This window comes from Panthera tigris, chromosome E1 (genome assembly GCF_018350195.1).
Source record: "Panthera tigris isolate Pti1 chromosome E1, P.tigris_Pti1_mat1.1, whole genome shotgun sequence".
Lineage (NCBI taxonomy): Eukaryota > Metazoa > Chordata > Mammalia > Carnivora > Felidae > Panthera > Panthera tigris.
This window is the reverse complement of record NC_056673.1, coordinates 20022475-20045899: the sequence shown is the minus strand read 5'-3', so window position 1 is coordinate 20045899 and position 23425 is coordinate 20022475. Positions and strand designations below refer to the sequence as shown.

General features: G+C 39.2%; 1 protein-coding gene across 9 annotated transcripts in view; it reads right to left on the bottom strand.

Moving 5' to 3' along the window:
• The window catches only part of RHOT1 (ras homolog family member T1), a 92071-nt gene that overhangs the window by 21378 nt on the left and 47268 nt on the right, over nt 1–23425 (bottom strand). For 2 of the 9 annotated variants that reach the window (XM_042965871.1, XM_042965874.1), the window contains exons 17-21: nt 23043–23162; nt 20495–20697; nt 19409–19504; nt 17625–17747; nt 5829–6939 (exon numbers count right to left, since the gene is read on the bottom strand). In XM_042965871.1, coding sequence (XP_042821805.1) covers nt 6822–6939; nt 17625–17747; nt 19409–19504; nt 20495–20697; nt 23043–23162 — 660 coding nt within the window. In that variant the 3' untranslated portion in view covers nt 5829–6821. Of the gene's footprint in view, nt 1–5828; nt 6940–10092; nt 10174–16104; nt 16192–17624; nt 17748–19408; nt 19505–20494; nt 20698–23042; nt 23163–23425 lie in introns of those variants that run through there. The other 7 variants (XR_006211030.1, XM_042965873.1, XM_042965875.1 and 4 more) reach the window with 7 other exon arrangements.

The window sequence follows — 23425 nt, the reverse complement described above, 5'->3', positions numbered from 1 at the left end:
GACCAGTAAGACACAGATGGGTCAGCTACTCTGAGTTCAGTTCCTCAGTGACAGGGGAAGGGGCAATTTGCCAAGACCTGCCTAACACCTGTTTAAACCCTTTAATGGAGCCTCTAGAGAGGTTAGAAGAGACTCTCTGGACAAAACACAGGTGAGGGCAGGGGAGCCATGCTGCAAGCAGGGCAATGAAATGGGTGATGAAGACTGAGCTCCTGGATACTGGTGGCCTGGCCTTGACCCTCCCAAGACCTACAGGATATGGAGCTGGGAGGACAAGGGTTTTGGAGGAAGCATCTGCAAAGAGCCCAACAGACAGTGAGTGTTGTTAGAACTGAAAGATCTCTTTGACTAGAGTGTAGTGAGAGGTGAGAGTGCAAGTTTGGGGACAAATAAGGTCTGGGCCAGGTCTGCAGGACCCTGTCAACCACCTTAAGGTTTGAGTTTTATCACGAGAGGAAAGGAAAGACATTAGAGTTTGCTAACTTTTTAAACACGCATGCACAATTTAATCACTCTGTTGGAAAATAATTGTAACCACTGTCAACTCAGTTATCCGAGATGAACATTATCCCCTTTTGAAGGCCAAGACTGAGTACCGAACTACTCTGTCCCCCGGTGTCCAGTGCAGGGGTTCCCAAACTGCAGCATGCATCAGAGTCCCAGGGTGGGGGGCTGTGAGCACGCACTTTGCTGAACCCCAACCCCCAAGTGTCTGAGTGAGCCAGTAGGTCTGGGGTGGGGCCTGAAGTCTATTCCTTCCAAGTCCCCGAGCACTGTGACCACACTTGGGAGAATCTGGGGGGAAAGTAAGAGATCTGCGAGGGCAGATGTGTGAAGACCCACCGAGCCGCTTAGGGTCTAGGTGGTACCCAGAAGTGGCCAGGGTGCAGGAGGCTGGAGAGGGAGGTTAGAGAAGCGGAGATAAAAAGAGTTAAGTCAGTGACAAAACACGATTCAAGGAGTTTTCCCCTCTAGTAGAGCCTCTGTTCCAAGGTACTTTTCTACTCATAAATAAAAAAAGAATATTTTTTCAAAATTAGCAGTTTAATATTAAACAAAAATCATACACAGTGCTTTTAAAAGAGTGGCTACAGGGCGCCTGGCCGGCTCAGTGGGTAGAGCATGTAACTCTTAATCTCAGGGTGGTTGAGTCCAAGCTCCACACTGGGTGTGGAGCATCCTTAAAATAAAAAAATAAAGGGGCACCTAAGTGGCTCAGTTGGCTGAGCATCCAATTCTTGATTTTGCTTCAGGTCATGATCTCACACTTTGTGAGATCAAACCCCGTGTCGGGCTCTCTGTGCTGGCAGCACGGAGCCTGCTTGGGATTCGTTCTCTGCCTCTCTCCGGCTCAAATGCTCTCAATATAAACTAAAAAAAAATTTTTTAATTAAAAAAAAAAAAAAAGCTACAGCCCTACTTCCCTCAGTTATCTATCCCTGAAATAAACCTAACCACCAAGCCTGCGCTCCTGTAAATAGACACCATCAATTACCTGGTGACAGCTACCAGACGTGAAGGCAAAATGCCTCAGAGGAACTGAAAGTCTTCCAAAGAATTCGCTTTGCCATCTTTAACCCTTCTAGTAATAGAAATGTCAAAACTGGTTTTTTTTCTTTCTTTTTAGGTCTGGTTTTTAAAACCGAACATACTGCAAACTTACCGAAGCTAAAAAATCAAGTCAAGTTGTCTAGGGCTGGCTCCTGCTGTGGAAAGAGCACTGAACTGGGAGTCTGGACACCTGCATTCCAGTCGTAGCTCAAGCACAGACTAACGGTGTGGCTCTGAATGAGTCGTTTCTACTTTCTGTGCTCAGTTTATTCTATAAAAGTATAGAGTTGAACAGATGATATCTTGGTCTATTTTACCTCTGAAATTCTAACTTCGACATCTAAAGAAATGAAAAGCATTATCATGCTGTCATGTGCACAAGATCCCCCAGAAAACTGGAGTTCAAACTACATACTCTTGTGGGATTCTTTTACCTTGCAGGTGTGATTACACAACTTCACAAAGGAAAACAAACACGGATAAAGTACCAAAGGAACGGCTCCAGGGGAGCGCTCAGAGGAAGGGAAACTGATGTTGTCTTTACCTTCCCGGGCCACACTGCCCTCCAAGATGAGCCCCAGCTCAGCCGGAGCACGGCGTTCTGAACATCATCATTAGCAAAAGTGAAACAAATCAAACACCTCCTACAATACCCTGAAGTTCTTCCTACTACTATACCTTTTCGAATTCCAAAACAATCAGGTAAATTTTTTTTTAACTACTGGTAAAAGCTGCCATGCATTTACTACTACACTTGCATCAGTTACAAAGTGTCAGTCAAATCTGGCCCACAGCCTGTTTTTGTACAGCCCTTGAACTAAGAGAAGGTCCACATGTTTATGTAATTAAAAAAATTAAAAATATTTGTTGACAAATGAAAATGATATGAAATTCCAATTTCAGTGCCTATCAAGTTTTATTAGAATGCAGTCATGCTCATTTGTTTTGTCTATGGCTGCTTTCTTGCTATGACAGAGCACAGGAGCAGCAGAAGTCTCAAACATGTACCATCTGGCCCCTGATGGAAAAAGTTTGTGACCCGTAAGTTATACTACAACATGTATACCCACATCATTCTAATCAAACTTCCAAGGGTTATTTGACTATAAAGGACTTAAATGTAAACCATGAATAGGAAAATCCTGAAAAAGCAAAAAATGATCATGTGGAATTTGGAGTTTTCAATGGACAGAGATAATGCTGGCAGTGCCCTCCGGGGAGTGTGCATCCAACATACGGCTTTCAAACCCAGAATGAATGACAGCCCCTCGATCTCCCTGACATCCGCCACTGTCTAAAAGAAGATGAGAAAATCTACAGAGCAAAACACTATCATTGGAAAATACATCCAGGAACCAGAAAGGGGCTATGAAGTTAGGAAGTGTTTCCTGATGTCAAAATCTTGCTTTCTGATAAACATGTCCATACTTTCTGAGCCAAAAATAACTGGGGGGAAATGGTCTGAATAGTCTGTGCGTGCCCTGGGAGTTTCTGAACTTGGGATACACTAAAGAAACGTGAGATTTGTTAACTGTGATGCTCACAGGTCGAGACTTCCATAGAGCCGAGGCTCAGGTTAACAGACGTTCCTTCTGACGGACTTTTGATAAACGGAGTTAAAAAGACAAGAATTACTTAAAAGCTTAGAGGTTTTAACAAGTGGGTTACTGGGGCTGTGAAATCTGGGGATCAGTGTTTCTGGAACGGTGAGGCTACCTGCCTGGAGCACTGTCATGCCATAAACATTAAATAAATTTAGTATCTTGATGTCCTATTTCGCAAGAAGTAACTAGTCCCCCGTCAGCTTCTTAAAAACACATGGACTATTAAAATTTGAAGGATAATGGCAAATAAATGTGTTAATGACAACTAGGTCACATACTCAGTTTTAAAACTTGCACATATATTCTAAAGACACTTTTATATTGCTTTTTGCTAGTACAACTCAGACAAAAGGGGCACCAAAGCTAAGACCAGTTGCGTTCACAGGGCCTATTCAGGAAAGATTGATGCTCTACCCTGGGTTTGAGCACTCACCTCTTTTCTCCCTGCTCTTCTTTATTCAGTTGCCTTCCCTCAGGTCAGAAAAATTCTCATTTCATTCAGGACTGGCTCATCAGCGGGTCTCCTCTTTGGTGCCTTCCCCTGACGGGTGATGTATTGATATGCACAGATCTCCGCAACCTTCCTACTTCCTTCACAGGCCAATATGTGTGCCCCAAACTGCTAACATCCGAACTCACTCCTACTGTAGCACTTATGAGCTCCAACAATGTGGGACATGAATCGTTTTTTGGTCAAATGTGCAAGAGAAAGACATGAATGGCAAAAGCAACAGACCCAAGAGGCGCCTGGGTGGCTCAGTCAGTTGAGCGTCCAACTTCAGCTCAGGTCACAATCTTGTGGCTCATGAGTTCGAGCCCCATGTCAGGTTCTGTGCTGGCAACTCAGAGCCTGGAGCCTGCTTCGGCTTCTGTGTCTCCCTCTCTCTCTGCCCCTCCCCCGCTCACGCTGCGTCTCTCTCAAAAATGAATAAACATCAAAAACAAAAATAAAAAACGAAGCAACAGACCCTTGATGTGCTGAGTAAGGCTACAAACCTTCACAGTGATGTTTCTTCACACGACTGCCTCACTATTCATTGAACTATTGCAGCAAGCAGCCTGAGCTGTCCGTTTAAGAGACAATGCAGTTGGTGCAAAGTGAAAGAAAGGTATTCTTTGAATCCTCAAGTTCCTATTTTCCTCATTTTCCCTTAGTGCTCTTATAGCTCCCGTCTTCTGAGAGTAAATCACGAAAGCCAGAAGAAGCCTATTACTAGATCTATTCACACACTTCCCCACATTTACTAGTCTCTAGAGTGAACGTGAAATGGAGGAAATGCGTGCGTGAGCCTGTTGTTCCGGAGGAGAAACCAGGGGGCACTGCCGTGCACATCTGCCCCACCTGGACTGGCTGACAGTACCGGGAGGCTGGAGGCTCCGAGCGGGAGACGTGGCAACAACAGGGGAGACGGGGTGGCCACCAGCCTCCTTGTCAGACACTTAAGCTTCAAACGAGAAAGATTGAGAGAGAAAAGCCTAAATATATCAACGTCACTTCTCACGTCTTGGCAAACCACGTTCTTTCCTCTGTTTCTCACAAACACATCAATCCATAAGGCATATCCCTTTAAAATAATATTTCAGTCTGAACAGGGAAGAACTTGGAAGCAAAGAATGGTCTCTGGAAGCCGTGTAACTGATGAAAATGTATTTGGTAAATAGGAGACTTCTGGAAATGAGGAGTCACCAGATTTTTGCTTAATTTTTCCTTTCCTCAAAAATTTTTTTTAAATTTTTAATGTTTATTTTTTGGGGGGGGAGGGAGGGGAGAGGGAGAGGGAGAGGGAGAGAGAGAGAGAGACAGAGAGAGAGAGAGCACACGTGCGCGCAAGAGCAAGCCAGGGAGGGACAGAGAGAGGGAGAGAGAAATCCCAAGCAGGCTCCACGCAGTCAGCACAGAGCCTGACTCAGGGCCTAAACTCACGAACCATGAGATCATGACTTGAGCTGAAATCAAGAGTTGGAGCTCAGATGACTGAGCCACCCAGGCGCCCCTTCTTTCCTCACATTTTGAGTGGAAATGGGGAGTGGGAGGGTGGGGAGGGGGAAGGGAAGTATGTAGCTAAGTATGGCACATATTATCTTACAAATGTATAGCTAGTAATTTCTGCTGTTACCAGCTCCTCAGGGAGTGTGATGTTTATTGAGAGACAGAGAGAGAGATAGGGCACAAGCAGGGGCAGGGGAGGGACAGAGAGAGAGGGAGACACAGAAACTGAAGCAGGCTCCAGGCTCCGAGCTGTCAGCACAGAGCCCGACGTGGGGCTTGAACTCACGAACTGTGACATCATGACCTGAGCTGAAGTCGGAGGCTCAACCGACTGAGCCACCCAGGCACCCCCCGGGAGTGTGATGTTTAGAGAAAATGTTCATCACAACAGCAAAGAGGAAAAAAATCCATGTTAGAGGAGCAGATAAACATGTAAGTCACAGCAGAAACCACGTTAGTTAGGTACGTGCAGGAGAAAACAACTGGCCTTCTCAGAGAATAGATTTGCCCACAACTTTAAGACAGACTTCCTCTCATATGATACAAATCATACTTGTCTTCTTTCCTCACGACTATTATCTTCTTGAACAAAAAATAATTTTCAAGGTGAGAAAGATAGAAACCAGAGGACTGCATTCACATCTGTGCAAAATATTTACTCCAGAAGACAAAAAAACTCAAGATCACGGTACACAGCAGTTATTTATTTAAATACTTGAAAAGTTCGATGATGGAAAAAAATAGGTTTATCATGAGAGTTTATATTCATTAGATTTACTTTACCATTTACAAAAGTGCTGCTTCTAGGTTATCCTAGCCAGATGGAGAACGGTATGACACATGCAGCTATTGTAAGACACTAGAACAGACACAGCCACTAGAGAATGATGTACGCACTTTGGGAAGAAATTCCATAGTAGGAATGGTGACTGTTTATTTAAACTAAAAACATTGATAATATACAAATCTTTTTTTCTCATTTGATTGAAAGGGCTATAAAATTCAACATACAGACAAAGGAAGCAACATAATCATATAGGCAATGCCTCTGCTAATTGCCAGGAACTCACTCCTTCCTTAAAGAAGCACTTCAGCACTCAGCTATGCAATTTTCTAGACTGCACGATGGCTTCAAGGCTGACCTACCATGAGTGGCTGAAGGAGAAGTGTAAGCTGACATGACTCATCTGTTTTTAAAAATGGAGAGAAAATGGCCAATTGTGCCTCGTGTTCTTTGAAGAACCCAGAGGGATCATTCTGAGTAAAATGTGAAATAAATAAGTAATCCATGAGTAAATACAATCTCTGAGCTTAGACCTAGGAGAATGAGCCAACTGAACACTAACAATACCATGTAGAAACGTCTAGAAACATCATTTCTAGAATTCAGTGTGGGAGACCATATCTTGTCTGAATATGTACATTATTTACAAAATATTCCCTTTTGGCCTCTGAAATTTAGCCATTTTAGTTTGGCTGTTAAGCTGTTTTTTTCCAATGCTAGTCAATACTGCAGTTATAACTATCATTAAAATACTCTTATGCATGAATTACAAATATTAATAAAGTAACTCTGCATGTATAAATATCTCAATATTTCTAGCAGAATTTAAAGCATACATAAATACATAAAAGTATTTGTTTTTGGTGGGGCCAGTATTTTTTTTTTTTTTTAATCATCGCTGTTTCAACAATGCTCTGTACATTGCAAAACCCAAAACTGCAAAAACAGTAGCACCAAAACTTGCTCGAAGCCAAAACGTGGAGCTCTTGAGGTCAGCTTGTGTCACGTGCCTGTAGTTAGAAAATATAATTAATGTTCAAAACATGATTAGTATGAAAATACCAATTATATGAACAGTCTACTTTTAGGGAAGTATTAGCACACTTGTCAGGCTAATTGCATACAGTAATGCTTACCAAAATCATTTATCCATGTGGCCACATGTACATTGTTTATATCATCATTATCTTACGATATAATGTAGACATTAATAAAGACAAATGTCTTTACAACTAGCTACTATCTGGGAGTAATAAACATCTAAAATTGTGTGTTTTCTTCACATGGGAAATGGAGAACATAGACAAATCAACCTACCAGTTTTTAATACCACCACAGTCCTTCAAAATGAGAGGTAAAACTGAGATCTCACAATTTTGAGAGTCAATTTCATGGGACTTAATATACAATCTCCTGTCCCCAGGAATTGAAAGCTATCTTGTAAGCAGTTAAGCGACAAGTGACAATACTTTTCTAAGAGCATTGCTTAAAATCAACTTTGGGAACACTGAGCTCCATAAAAATTTACCAAAAAAATCCCAAAGGGGATGGGGAAGGTTTACCAGCTCACATTAATCTGGTTACTGCTGATTAAAGAAAGAAAATTTAAAAAAACAACAACAAACAAAAACAACCCTGATTATTAGACAGGCAGTGACAATGGTACCAACCAAAGGACATAATGAAACAAGATGGACTGAAAGGTAAATGACGTAAAAGAAGCCATATTGTGCATGACAAGAACAGGGACAGCCTGTACCACAAACTGAGTTTGTGAGCATGCTCAGTTAATAACACTGCTAAGCACCGTCAAGAGTCTCAAGTATGACAGCTTACCATAGAGAGGATAAAGCTTTAAAGCAAAGGCTGGAATATTTTATTCAAGTATCACTGAAGTTTGAGTTAACTGAACACAATTGAGGAGATACAGAAAATTTAGAGAATTAGGAGTTTAGAGAGGCTGTCTAGTTTAGGTTATTTTACAACTAAGTGAAACAAACAGATTTGAAGCAAAAGTCAGACATCATTAAAAGACCAAGACACTGACATATGCAAAAGAGTTAAGAGCCAAGAATATCAATTGTACAAAACTACTTTGCCTCAGCAATAGTCAAAGGGTGACAATCAGATTAGTTATCACAAAATGCAACCTGCGCATCTCTAGAAACAACAGTCTGTAATACAAGCCAGAGTGCTCCATGCTTATCACCATGGCAACACAACACACAGCACTCCCATTTCTTATCCTCCCCAGTTCCTAAACAATAAAAATAAAAATCACTCCTGACATAAGTATTATTTTACAAAGCAAAGTGGTAACACAGGTTCATTCCACCTTGTGAGTTAGTTCTTCCAACAGGCAATGCTTAATTATTTATTTTAAGTTAGGGGAAGAAAATTCTTCGGTTTCAGTTTTTCCAGTTGGAAAAACTCCACCAAGGCCAACCCGCTGGTTGGGGGAAATGTTACCTGGCTTCAAGAAAAAGTGGACCATGAGATGACTCCATGAAGATGGAATCTTCTACAGAGCTGACGGCGTGCACCTGGTGAGTAATACTGCCTTCGTCGTCTGCTAACAGCATGGCACCCCACTCAGCTACCCGGGCTCTTAACCTTTTATATACACATGCACACAATTTGCAGTTCACAGCAGAGCTCACAAAAGTGGGGGACTGAAAATAACATCTCTCAATTAAACATCGCACACACAAATTGAGTCGCCACCATAATAGGATGCATCTCATGCTTTCTATATTTAAATAAATATATCCTGTAACAAATTGCCCAACTTAAAAAAAACACCTATCTATGTGTACTTTTTAAAAACACTCACGTACCAGGCAAGGAAACCTAAGGCGGTTATATACAGTGTCTATATATCCCTTAGAGGCTGGTCTTGGTTGACCCAAAACACTAAGGGAAGCCCTTGAAACCAATACCAAAAGCAGTATCTGACAGTTACGTGGTGACCGTAAGTATTCATTCAAAATGAGGCTAACAGCTATTAGTCATGAAATTTACTGAGGCTTCTAATTGCAGACTACCAACAACTGCAAACATGTATCTGTAAAAAATCAGGTCCAACATCCCAAAATCATAGACTGTAACAGACCTACAGTGAGAGTTTCAAAGTGCATAATTCCAAATCAATTAGAGATGCACAGAATTTAAAGTGAGAACACTGGCTACAAGTGCATTAGAGCTTCTGCTTCAGCTTTGGGCTCTCTGTGATTTTTTATTCATCTTTACTGATGGAGGATTAAAAAAAAAATGTTTACATTCATTTTTTAACCTGGGCAAGAGAGGGGTTAGTATTAAAGCTAGCTGCCATCACATTAAAATCAGTCACAATGATTTCTCATAAACATTTTTTCAAGTATGGAATCTGTTTTCACACAGCTCCTTTTTTTGTATTTTAAGAAAGTATTCCCTACCATTCATGACATAATATATTCTGACTTTACTGGTTGGTTTACTTTTGCATGTCAGATAGTAATTATAGTGATTATTATTTTCCCCCAACTATAGTATAGCCTCCAACAGGCAGAACAGCAGTTCATACTCCTGTATGACAAATAATATAGATACATACTCTAGATACAGCTAGTTTAAAACTTAAGGCAACTATTAACTCATAAAATATGCTTCAATGACTCCATAACGTTATAGTGGTTATTTAAGACACTTTTAGACATGAAAAGCTACTTAGACACCCACTTTATGCCTTTAGCATGTGCTTTTAACAGCTGCCCTAAGCAGGCTCTCCATCTAGGAGAAAGCATTTACACCGGATGGCACATTTGTCATTGATTAGCTGACTGACAACACCTGACTAGAGAACAGTGTGAAGATCTGAACTGTATTCCAGAGTATCAGCACTGGGCCACATTTGTCATTTCAGGTCTCAAGCGGAAACGGAGTAACGGTTTCAGAGAGTTGCTTCCTACTTCATTTCTAAACTCAAGCAAAAATAATCCTTCCACAATTCAAAAGTGTAATCCTTTCAAAGTGACTCACCTAAAATATCATCTTAGAATAAATTATAATATCTTATGGCATACTTTTTCTTTCTTTTTAAAGTTTATTATTTTTTTTACTGTCAAAATATAATATATGTTCATGATAAGACACGAGGAAAATAAAAGAAGGAAGAAAAAAATCACCTAGAGTCCCATCACTTGAAGCAACTGATTAAAATTTAGGGTACTTCCTTTTAGATTTTCTTCTGTGTGCTTCTTACAGTGCTGCAAATACAATATGTATAATTTATATACTTTTACATCCTTTATATAAGGACTTTTTCATAATTCCAGAAACATCATTTTAGACAGCTTTATTATACTCCACTCCTATGGGTGGCCACCTCCACTATAAAGTGATCAATATCCTTCCATGTAAGATTTTTCTCCATTTTTAGTGGTTTCCTTAAGACAGACTTCCCAAAAATTAGTATTACAGGGTCAAAAATGAGTGTGCATTTGTGTGTATAAAGATTCTTTTTAAAAATACCTACTGATGTACCAGAATCACATTTTCCTTCTCTGCGTGGAATAATTTAGTTCAGCAGTATCTCTTTTTAGAATATAAGAAATCATTACTAAATACTAGAATATAACTTAGTTAATCATTTGAAGCTTGTCAGAGCTTCAAAGCTCTTAGGTGGAAAATTCCTGCATATTGGATGCTGGCTTTCTGCTTAGAAGTGCTGAGGGCCCATATGTCAATCAGATGACAAGTGCTACTTTTTCTTTTTCTTTTTTTTTTTACGTAGGCTCCACACCCATTGTGGGCTTGAACTCACAGCCCTGAGATCAAGAGTCACACACTCCACTGGCTAAGCCAGCCAGGCCCTGCTACTTAATAAGGCAAAGAGGAGGAAAGGTTTCAAACGTCAGGCAATAAAGACTTAAATGAAGAGGTGTTTGTGTGAACAATCACATAAGGCATATAACAGAATGACCAAAATTCCTATGTATCTTTGCACAGAATGCCTTAAAGAAGGCATACAAGATACTTTTGATTCACTCTGCAATTTACTGCGTATATAAGAACATGAGGTGAAATCTTTATTGGTTCAATGTATTTAACCAATCATAAAGGGAATGTTATCAGCTGCAATATTTAGGAACAAAACAATCAAACTCTAAAGGGCTCAATGGAATTAAACCCATTCTAGCTATTCCCAAATAGGGTACTTTTAATACTGTTTTTTATAACGTGTCATGGAACTTTACATCTGGGGCATAAAAACTCTATTGCAAAGACTTAAAGTCTGCAAAAACTAGAATTTAAGGAAAGGGGAGAATTCAGAAAGGTCAAGGTATCAATTAACCTTGCCTGGGATTGCAGGCTATTATGAGGTGGAAGGAAAAGTTCAGGAGAACACAGTCAAGAGCAGTAGCACTAGGAGATCTGCAGGAAGAGCAGTTCCAGCCAAGTACTTCTCAGCACTCCCACACAGCTTTTCAGAAATAAGTGTGGATTTCCTAGCTCCTGTTTTTCTCATCTCACCGTCTGATCCTTTCCAAACCCAACTCAGAGGTGTACAAATGCAGTAATATTAATGTACTTTTAGTTTCATAATTCTATCCACTTACATATCTCAAGTATGAATTTTTAAGTTAATACTTTGAAACAGCCTATTTAACTATACTGTGTGTAGCCTAGTTACTAGGGTTCAGAGATATCACATATAGCTTTTTCCTAGTTGCAAAAACATATCTCAAATTGAAAACTGTACCGAGGTCACCAAAACTATAGTTAAGTGTTCTGTTTTTAAATATTTCACTCTTGGGGCGCCTGGCTGGTTCAGTCAGCTAAGCATCCAACTTCAGCTCAGGTCACGATCTTGCGGTCCATGAGTTCGAGCCCTGCGTCGGGCTCTGTGCTGAGGGTTCAGAGCCTGGAGCCTACTTCAGATTCGGTGTCTCCCTCTCTCTCTGCCCCTCCCCCATGCTCACTCGCTCTCTCTAACATAAACATTAAAAATAAATAAATAAATAAAATATTTCACTTTCTTCTTAAAGTCTTCTGGGCCTCTCTGCTTTTACTCCTCTTACTGTTTTGTTTGTTTGTTTTGCCTAGTGAAGTATTTTTTACATTCATTCCTAATAATAATGCCATTACTCTTAATAACAATTTTAACAATGACAATTCTTCTAACTAGTAGGCATGAAATCTTTTAATAATATATTTCTCAAAATAGGTTAAGAAGTCAAAATATAGTATCCAACAAAGATGAACTGCAACACAAATCGTAAGAAAGCTGTTAACTGAGCATGCCTAACATACTTTAGAAAAGGACATAAGTGTGCATCAATGTCAAGAAATGCTTCACCAAGCATTAGAAGAACCAAAATTTATAGATGATCGTAGATACATGGGAAACACATAATATCTACATGTTAACTCCTGACACTTAAAGATCAGAATAGGCAAACTCCACCTTGTGGCGTCTTTAATATTCTGACAATATGGCAAAAAAATTTTAAATGTACAAGCAGTGGCTTCCTTAATGAGAATCTATAACATAAGCTCCTGTACAATTTTAAACATAAGACTATGTATCCTAATTAAAAGAAAAGCCTTTTAGGACCTTGATACAGGGGGACACAGAGGTTTCATATGAAGCTCAAATAGGACAGACTTTCTTGTATATAACATCTTACTGTAACATAATATCCTAAGCACTCTTACATTCCCAACAGAACCTCTCTAACATTAAGGAGCAACTTAGGTGATTATTAAAGCAATATGGGCAAATGTCATTAACAAATGGCTTAAAATAAATGCCACATATACCCAATTTTAAAAATGCATCATTACTCAAATACTCACTGTGAACTATGTACTTGGTCGCTAAAGTATAATGCTGCTACTAAACTCAAGAAGTAACATGAACAAATAATTTATGAGGCTAATTCAAATAATAAAATGGGATGAAAGAATCCTAAAACCAAAATTGTATCAAAGAAAATTGCACCAAAATAATAAATTATAAAATAAACAATTTTGATTACATTATAAGCTGGGAGAAGTAGGAGGATTACATTCAGAATTCTAGCTGGGACAGGGATTGAGAGAAGTTCAAAAAATGACTAAGTGACACAGACAGACAAATTGAACACCTAAAGGAAAGGACAAATTAAAGTTCACAGCACACTACAGTATAGTAACATCCTCATGCAAAGTAGGAGTCTTCTGAAGTCAGAATAATAAATACGTAATAACTAAAATCCTGGGTAGTTCAAACCAACAATCCAGCTCACTCCTACATACTCATTTTAACACTTTCAGGTTAAAAAGGTCTTTAAAAATTAAAATATAATCAGAAGGTATATTTATCCCAGTACCAATATTTGAAATGAAAGCATTGCCAAAGATTAAAATCATCTGACCACATGTTAGTCGTCTTCCAAATGTATTTAAATGCAAATAATCCCGTTATTCAGAAATTCTTCTAAAGAAAAACATAAACCTATCCAGGTCAGAAGGGTGAGACCATAGTTATCAAAGAACAAAGTTATATATCAGACACATAGTTTAACACTTTTCTCACATCTTGAAAAATATATATATATATTCGATTACGTTAAAAAGAAAAAAAATTCTTACTACTCTCTACTTAAAATAATGCAGTGTCAGTAAATAAGCTCAAAAAAAAGGGGAGACAATATTTACTGGCCAAAGACAGCTAGGGAAAAAAATGGATAATTTTAGAAATGAATCTGTGGGAAGAGCCTGAATATAAATGGTTAGGCTTAATAAAGCCTCTCATGATGAGGTTACATAGCACTTCCTTTTATGGTATGAGGGGCTAAGGTTACTGAAAACATAACCAAACTTTAAGGAAAAAATTTTAATAACATAATATTTACTTAAAGGCAGGTCCCTATCTTCATCTTTATATTTTGCCCCAGCTCGCAGAGGATTCTGTCTAAAGCAGGTACTTAAGTATTTGAATAAATCACAGGGACAGGGGGAGGTGAAGGCAGAATGTGGCCTCAAACATGGACTATTTCTAGAAGTGACTTGTTTCAGCAAGCAACATGTTTACAAGCACACTAAAACAAGGCATTAATTTGAGACCAACACGTATGTACCAGAGTTTAATGAACATTTAATGAAACTTGTTGCTTGAATAAAAATTTCAAAACTACTCTCTTACAGTTCTAAACCAAACACGAGATGTGGCAGATCTCTGAAACCAAAGACTTAAGGCTCAGTGTTGAGTGACACTCCTCCTGAACTACAGTGAAAAACTCTTAGATGACTTTTACCCAATTAGTCAATCCTCCTTCTGCTTTTATAACTTTAAGATACATCTAGCACGATGAACCAATTGTGACCAACCACCAAAGGTTGCCACGACCTGAGAGATGGGAGAGAAAGGAGGTGACCCCATAACGTGTTCAGACTCTTGGTGAAAAAGGAATAGGATGTGGTGAGGGGGAGGGAAAGAGACATTTTCATTCCTCAGGTGTATGTTTTTCTTTTTCTTGCCTGGCCACAGCTTAAGACTGACGTTGCAAGCTGGTGGCCTGTAAGCACGCTTTGTTCTGATTAGTACTTTCCAAGATTCAAATTTAATTGCCATTATTTGACCAGCAGGAAATTTCACATAAAACCCTGATTTCTAGGGTCTCACAGAATCAGAAGACCTGGCACACCCAGCCCGGACAACAACAAACGGCCCAAGCTGGGTTGTGGCTGCCTCTTTTCGCCAGGGCCTGTCACAGTCCCCGCGGCTCTTACTTCTTTTACTTGGTCACCTTTGTTCATTCACATTGCCTGTCCAGACCCATAGGCACTTAAGTTTTGGGCCTCTACCCCCACCTACCTTACCTACACCCTTTTGTAAACTAGGAGAAACTTCAGTTCAGAAGCCCTAAATGTCCACTGCACTTCCATAAAATTCCAGAAACCAGGAAGGAGTTCTCTGAAAGGTACACTGGTTTTCCTCTTTATCGTTTTCATTTATTCCATTCTTGGTTACTAGTTGTCAGTGATGTATGCTGACATTACCATTAAGTTACTTCTAGTTTGTAAGTAGATAGGACAAAATGTACTGATTTCTCTTCAAAGATCATTGTACAGAGTAATTTACTATAAAGAAGCTCATCCATTAATATACACCCAACCTATTTCATCTGGAAACTGACTAAATCAACCCAACAATAAAATTGTCACTAAAGGTGCGGACAATGTATCAATCTGCAATTATGGACACTCAAGACCTTCCAGAGTAAATAAAATAGATGGTTTGTGATTAGCAATTATTAGGAGCTAAGGCGGGTTCAACAAGAATAAGACACCAAATAGATGTCACTTCCTATTCAGGTAAAATGACTACACTGGTAGATCAGAGGCATGTGGTGGAAGTTACATATTGACTCCAAAAAAGCCCTCCGTGAAATCTCTTGTAAGATAATAAGAGAAAATGTAGACCGGATAATAAAATATTTTTAATTTACAGAACAGTCTTTCCCCAAGAATTTTAAATCCGTGTCACTGGCAAAAGAGTTCTCCAGTGGAATACTTTTGGGCTTGCTGGCTTTGGCGCCCTCTCTCTCTCTCTCCAAGCTCCGGGTATTCAACATTATTTTTTATCAGTAACTTGAAAGATAAGACATATCTACCGAATTTGCAAATAACACAATGCCGAGAGAGTATATATAATGGGACAAATGACAAAAATAATGTTTGAAATGACTGAGCTAGAACAAATGGATCAAAAAGAAGAATATGACATTTAATAGGGATACATACGTATCTGTGTTTAGATTCAGAGAGTCAACTAAAAATGTCAAATACATAATTAGAGAGGAGGGGACACTGCCTTAACAGTACTTCATATTTAAAAAATCTGATTTCCATTAACCCCAAGATTAATATGCATCAACAATGGGATGGGGCTGCTAAAAAAGTTAACTCATGCAGCGGGCAGGTGCTGTCTTAACTGTGGAACAGGCCTGCCCACTGTTCTGGACTAGCCCCGTCACACCTGAGGCACTGCTCTCCATCCTCAGTGGCACCTCTTTTAAGAGGAACTCTGGAAACCTAAAGGGCTTTCAGATGAGAACAACCAGGACTGACGAGGTCACTAAACCATCTAATTTAAGAAAAGGCTGAAAGAAATGGGGATGTTCTACCTGGAGAAGAGAAAATTAGGGGAGACATGATGGCCGTCTTCAAATGTCTGAAGGATTGTTATGATGAAGAGGGAGAATAGTCGTATGTTGTTCTAAAGGGCAGAACTAAAACTAAAGGAGAGAAAGTTATAGGGAAATCATTTTAGTTAAAAAATAAAATTAAAAAGCAAAGGCAAAAGCAAAAGCAAAAACCCTCTCCAATGAGGAAAGCCACCAGCAGATAAGCAGTACTCTCCATGGGAAGGCTTTCAGGAAGGCATTCTAATGGGAGGTTAGGCCAGATGAATTCTGGAATCTCTTCCAACTCTACCATTTCTAACACCGGAGCTCCTGAATGTTGTTTGGTTTGAACTAGCCTTGTATTTTCTCAGTCTCCATGAGAGAATCTGTGTCATTACTTTACAAGAAGCCATTCGAAGGACAGAGGCAGAACTTTACCACCGAATTAGTGTGGCGGTCCCTTCAAAGCAGTCACCCGAGATGGCTGCATTCTTATTCCAGAGCTGCTAGTGTTCAAAATATCATCGAAACTCTTTTTAGAATGCCTTCAAGATCAGTTTCTGACTCACATGAATACAGTCTCATTGTTTCATAGGCACATCTACTATTTTTGCTAGTGGACACAACCTATCCTACTCATTCGGTACCATCAGAGCCTAGCCTTTGTTGAGAGTCCAGTGCTAAACCAAAGAATGGACCCATTTCTAACCAAAATCTGTTTAGCTTCATCATCTGTTTTAATCAAGCTCAGCTCCTGATAACAGTTGAATGTCAATTTCAGAACACTCATTCATCTTCAGACACAAAACTTTACAGTAGATACAAAGTACACAGGCTCTTAAGTGTTCACAAAATGTCAATCTGAACAATGGAAGCATAACCAGAATAAGAATACACCTTCCAAGTTCATCACTCTAAAGGAATGTCCGTATCTTATATTTTTGTTTTTCTTGCCTTTTGAAAAAGCGCATTACTTTCTACGCATACTTCATGTTTTGGGCTCAATTATAAAGACCTCAAAAACTAGTTCTACCGATCCTTTTTTCTTTCCCATGATATTCCTTTGAATCCTTAAAGTTGGCTATTATCCTCAATTCCAGAAGCCATGCTCTTTCAAATAAACATTCCAGTACTTATAATAGAGAATTTTTTTTTAAACCCAAGATACTGTTTTCATTACTATGGTTTTAATTAAGTTATAGTAGTTGAGCGTAACATGCATAACATTTGGGAACAACGGGTCTGCTCCTTACCACAAAAATCCTAATCTAATTCTACAACTCTCAACCAAAAGATTGTAATCTCCCTACACATATTATCCTCTAATATGAAAAATACTTTAACTTCCTTCATGAAAAAGAAATTCAAAATCTTGTAAGTCCCCTAAAAACACTGTCACCACAGTAAGTATTTTAGTGGAAGTTAGTTGGGCATCAGTTGGCTTGTTGTCTTTGTAGTGAGTAGATGTATAATAAATAGTTATCAACTTTTTTTCTTTTGTATTTTAACAGAATGCCTGGTACCCAGTAAATAAAGTTAAGAACCTGTTAAGAACTGCAGTGAAGATTTTGTTCTTTACAGATTGCAGCAAGTCTGAGTTGAGGAAGTTCTGACAGATGCAAAATGTACACCTGTTGCAGGTGCACATACAGCGTAACCGGGCATGGCTGCGAAAACACACAGAAGGACAGGAGTTGAGTTCTTACTTACAAATATGGCACAAGTCAGGGTGTGCCAACTTAAAAAAAAAAAAGATTTAGGCATAAGCAACACTAAGGAAAAGGACAGTGTGGGGCATGCTAAAGTTGTGCAGAATTCCACGTTTACCAAAAATATAATAAACAGCAATAGCTCCCTCCTCCCTCCCTAGAGAAAATCTAAGGAAAATCAGCTAACACGTTTGGCTTTTTTTGGAGGGGGGATGGAATTATTATTACAAGAGGTTTAGTGGAATAAATATGCACAGCAATAGATGGCACCCTCATGTAAATTAATAAAAAGAAAAACCGAGTAAGCCATAGCACCCACCGAAAAGACACAGTTTGCTAGCATTTAAATAACCATTCCCTTCTCCTCCTCCTCCCTCAGCATACACACATGCCTGAAAACCAGGAAGGAGAAGAGTGACAAATACACAAAAGAGTCAAAAGACGAGTATATTCAACCCTGAGGAGATATGAACAACATCGTCTTTAATTCATCAAGCACCTTGGCTCCCAAAGGAAACCAAAGTGCTTCATAAATTTCCACTTGAAAAAAATATAGGGTTGATTTCACCTGCTACTAAAACACAGCAGCTGAGTATGACAGTATGAAACTCTGGGTTCAGCTTGTAAAAATCAACAATGGGTCCGATTGATTTTAGAGATGAAATTTAGGGAGACTTTCTGGCTCCTTTCTGGTTGAGTGGAGTGATACTAGTTGGTACAGGCACATGGGGCAACCTATTTCACCTCCGTCCTAACCACCAAAGTAGGGGGTCTTCAACGACCGCTCGGTGGTCAGAGCCACTCAGACACACAAAGCCATCACACCACCCTGAAGAGGCACTGGCGCAGAACCTGCTCGGAAGAGTGCCACCTGATGAATCAATGCCATCGCTTCCTGTAACACCTGAACATTTTTTTATAAAGGCTTCTCAGTCAAAGGACTGGCCCAATCTGACTTGGCTGAGCTTGTGAGATCTGATGAGACCACATGGCACGGTGGCATGGTTGTGGAGATTAGCAGCATCCCAACAATGCCTAATTCCCAACATGAAGAAAAACAAGAATTAATTTTTTTTAAAAAAACTCTTACAGACTCAAGACATTCCTTTCAAAAACCTGACTTGCGATGATGAACATCTCAAAGCTACTAAGTCGCTGCCAGCTGTCATACTGGAATCCGTCTGTTATTTTATAATTTGACTCTTCAACATACACAGGCTCCACCCACCAAAAAGGAGAGATGCAAAGTATGCTTAGCAACAGGGAGATGCTTCATGAGAAGTAGTTTGGGAGTCACCATCTAAGCAAGTGTCCCTGTATGTACATTTATCATATACACACACATACACACGCACACAAATTGCAGGAAAATGTTTTAAAGATGCAGCTCTGAAAACACTGTCATAGCTATCTACAAGATTAATACAGCGCATTTACATAGTAAAACAAAACAAAATATAAAAAACACCACTGTAATATACAGTTAGGCAATAAGCCGGACCAAGCAGTGCGTTTCTGGATAATTACTAAATGTTAATTCTGGCAAGAAAGGAGATCTGGTCATCTATAAGAAAATGTCAACAAAATCCCACAGAAGCCATAAAGAAAAAGTAACTTACAAAGCAGTTTTTAGAAAGACCCAGATTTTTCTCAAATTCTCTATCCTATCAGGGTTGCCCGTGTCTCGGGAGAGTCTGTCTCTGTAATGATCCTCTCTGTAGATAACATACACGAGAGTTTTAAAGCAAAGGTAAAACATAAATAAGGCTTTGTTTATCTTATAGTAATAGGAATGACTTGTCTTCCAATACAAATAGAATTTCAAGGGTTTGCTGCCTTTTTAAAAACGTATTAGTTAACAGAATAGCAGTTAAGTTGACTCTGACTTGAAAAATCTGCACAAATTAACACCTTCTGCAAGACTTCAGTTTATAGCCATGTTTGATTATTACTCTATTTTATATCCTAGTTTTCATAAGAAAATTATTTAGAGACTAAATTAATAATAAATAGATTAAGCTAACGTCCTGAGAAACGCACTGCCTGAAAAACTATCTTGTTACACAACAGAATTATACACACACGGTACTTGAGGAGAATGCCATTAAGAACCATGCACTTCTAAGGCAGTTAGTAAGCTATGAAGATGTCCACAGTTATGTGCTTATGCATATGCATGTATAGATATACAATAAATGTACATAAAATTCATGGCTCATTAACACTTAATGTAAAACATTTATATAGCAGGAATTCCAATCACAACTACTTTTTACAGCACTTAAAAAAGACATTATAGTCTGAACTCAAACATATCTATAATTTAATATAAATTCATATGGAAATGTTCATATGGAAATGTCCTAAAAGCATAAAGCAACATGATGCCAACCCCATTTTAATGCAGTAAGACTTTATTTTTTTAACGCTGGGATTGGGGCTGAGTTTTATTGTACTATCCTATTAAGATAGTTACAGCCTGCTTAAAAATATACAAATACTGTCAGAAGCACTGTTTATGTAATTTTATTATGGCACCCAAACCAAACTCGCATTTATTCAAATTTGTACCTTCTCAGAACAAAGTCTCTTTCTGTTGCTGAACAACTTCTATGCGACAAAAGTTTCGCCTTCATGGCTAATAATGGCATGCAATGTTATTATGAACCATGCAACATGAAAATGACGGCAGAGCAAGTACTTACGGGTACATGGCCATTGTTGTCAATTTAACGAAGATATCTTTACTGGGTGCATCAGCAGTATTGCAAGTGAAGGCTTGTGGTGGAGGCATTTTGTGTTTCCTGCAGAAATCAGCAGGTGAAATACTATAGTCTTGTTTAACTTCATGCAGGTCTGACTTTGCAGCTATGATTAAGCAAGGTATTCTGCTGTCCATGAAGTGTTGCTATGGAATAAAAAATCAAAGGCTGATGACAAATTTAAAAAATCACTAAATTTAATTAAATGTGTACTAAAAATTATCTCTGCCTAGGCAAAGCACAGCTTCAAAGAGAAAGTAAACTAAGAGGCAATGATTGGCAGTGGTCTAGAGCAGTCTCGTAGTAAGACCAGGGCCAATTCTCTTAACACTGGTAATAATACAAACCTATAACGATTCTTCAGATTCACTACAATTTGAAAAAATATATATTTTATGAAAAAGATACCATATTTTGAAATGAGAAATCCATCTAAATTCCTCTATCCTAAAGCACACTATTTTCATTTCATACATTTCTCCTTCACAGTTTATTTTTTTCACTATTTTCATTTTTTATGTACTGCTAGTCCTTAAGCACATGCATTTATAAACTTTTCTGTAGCTTCAAGTTATGTTGGACATAGCCATTTAAAAACACAACACTGAGGGGCGGCTGGTGGCTCAGTTTTAAGGTTAAGCATCTGACTTCCGCTCAGGTCATGATCTCGTGGTTCATGAGTTAGAGCCCCAGGTTGGGCTCTGTGTTGACAGCTTAGAGTCTGGAGCCTGCTTTGGATACTATGTCTGCCTCTCTCTCTCTGCCCCTCCCAAGCTCACACTCTGTCTCTCTCTCTCAAAAATAGGTAAAAACATTAAAAAAAAAAAAATTAAAAATATATATATAACACTGAATCTTCCATGTTTTCAGAATTCAAAATCATTATTTTCAATAGCTGCTTAATATTCTGCTCTGTTATTTTATCTTAATTTGGTAAACCACCCTTTATTGTTAGACATCTGGATTATTTCTAGGGTTTAAAAAAAATTTTTTTTTAATGTTTATTTATTACTGAGAGACGGGGAGAGACAGAGCATGAGCATGGGAGGGGCAGAGAAAGGGGAGACACAGAATCCGAAGCAGGCTCCAGGCTCTGAGCTGTCAGCACAGAGTCCAACACAGGGCTCGAACTCATGAACCGTGAGATAATGACCTGAGCTGAAGTCGGACACTCAACCGACTGAACCACCCAGGTGCCCCACTGGTTTGTTTTTGTAATGTTTACTTATTTTTGAGAGAGAGAGAGAGAGAGACAGATTGCAAGCAGGGGAGGAACAGAGAGAGAGGGAGACACAGAATCCGAAGCAGACTCCAGGCTCCAGGCTCCGAGCTGTCAGCACAGAGCCCTACACAGGGCTCAAACTCACGAAACGTGAGATCATGACCTGAGCTGAAATCAGAAGCTTAACCCACTGAGCCACCCAGGCGCCCCTCTAGTTTTCTTTTTTTTATTAAAAACAATGCTATGGGGCGCCTGGGTGGCTCAGTCGGTTAAGCGGCTGACTTCGGCTCAGGTCATGATCTCGCGGTCCATGAGTTCGAGCCCCGCGTCGGGCTCTGTGCTGACGGCTCAGAGCCTGGAGCCTGTTTCAGATTCTGTATCTCCCTCTCTCTGACCCTCCCCCATTCATGCTTTGTCTCTCTCTGTCTCAAAAATAAATAAACGTTAAAAAAACATTTTTTTTAATAAAAAAAATAAATAAAAACAATGCTAGAATAAATTCCTTTATACATATATTTTTTACTCCTATTGCTTCTTGGTGATAATCTCAAAGTGACTGAGGACTTTTCAAGCCTCTGGTTATTCCCCTTGCTCTATTATTACTATTGGTATAACAACCCATGTGCATTCCTTTTTTTTTTTTAAGATTTCATTTTTAAGTAATCTCTACACTCAACATGGGGGGCTCAAACTCACAACACTGAGATCACAAGTTGCATGCTCTATCAACTTAGCCAGCCAGGCATCCCTCCTTGCGTATTCCTAACAGCTAAGAAGACCTTCCATTAATGCGGAGGTTCTTTTTTTTTTTTTTCTCAAATGTTTTATTTATCCTTGAAAGAGACAGAGAGACAGAGCATGAGTGGGGGAGGGGCAGAGAGAGAGGGAGACACAGAATCTGAAGCAGGCTCCAGGCTCTGAGCTGTCGGCACAGAGTCTGACGCGGGGCCCGAACTCACAAGCCGTGAGATCGTGACCTGCGCCGAAGTCGGACGCCCAACCGACTGAGCCAACCAGGTGCCCCTAATGCAGAGGTTCTTAAGTAGGAATGCCCATCAGAGGCACATGTGGAAAAAAAATTTTATAATAATTTTATAATACACCTCAAAATGAAACCAGAACCTGTAGGGATAGGACACAAATATACGTATTTTTAAAAGCCCCGCAAGTGATTTTCTTGCATCTCCCTGGTTAGAAAAACATCACATTACAATTCCATTTAACTCCATATAAAGTTAAACTACGTTATCGACCAAAAGAACAACAAACCTTAAAAATCCTAGCACAGTATTCAAAGGATTTGGGGTTACTGACGTCATACACCAGGCACACAACATCACAAATGATCTCAGCCTCAGTTAGAAATTCCGATTCTGAGATATCATGCAACTTGTAAAAAGAGAAAGATAATAAACATTAATATCATAACAATGTTTACTTCAAGTCATGTGTTATTACTGCTTGACTTCCAAATAAGAAACTACTAGTTAAGCATAACTTTCAGGCTGTTTTTAGAGGTGGGAAGTGTAGATAAATAAGTGGCTTCTGATTTTGTGGACTGAAAATGGTAATTAAGGTTTTACAGAAGTGAACATTTAGCTAGTGACCAATGTGTGCCAGCAAGGCCTTTTACACACATTCTCTATATAGAT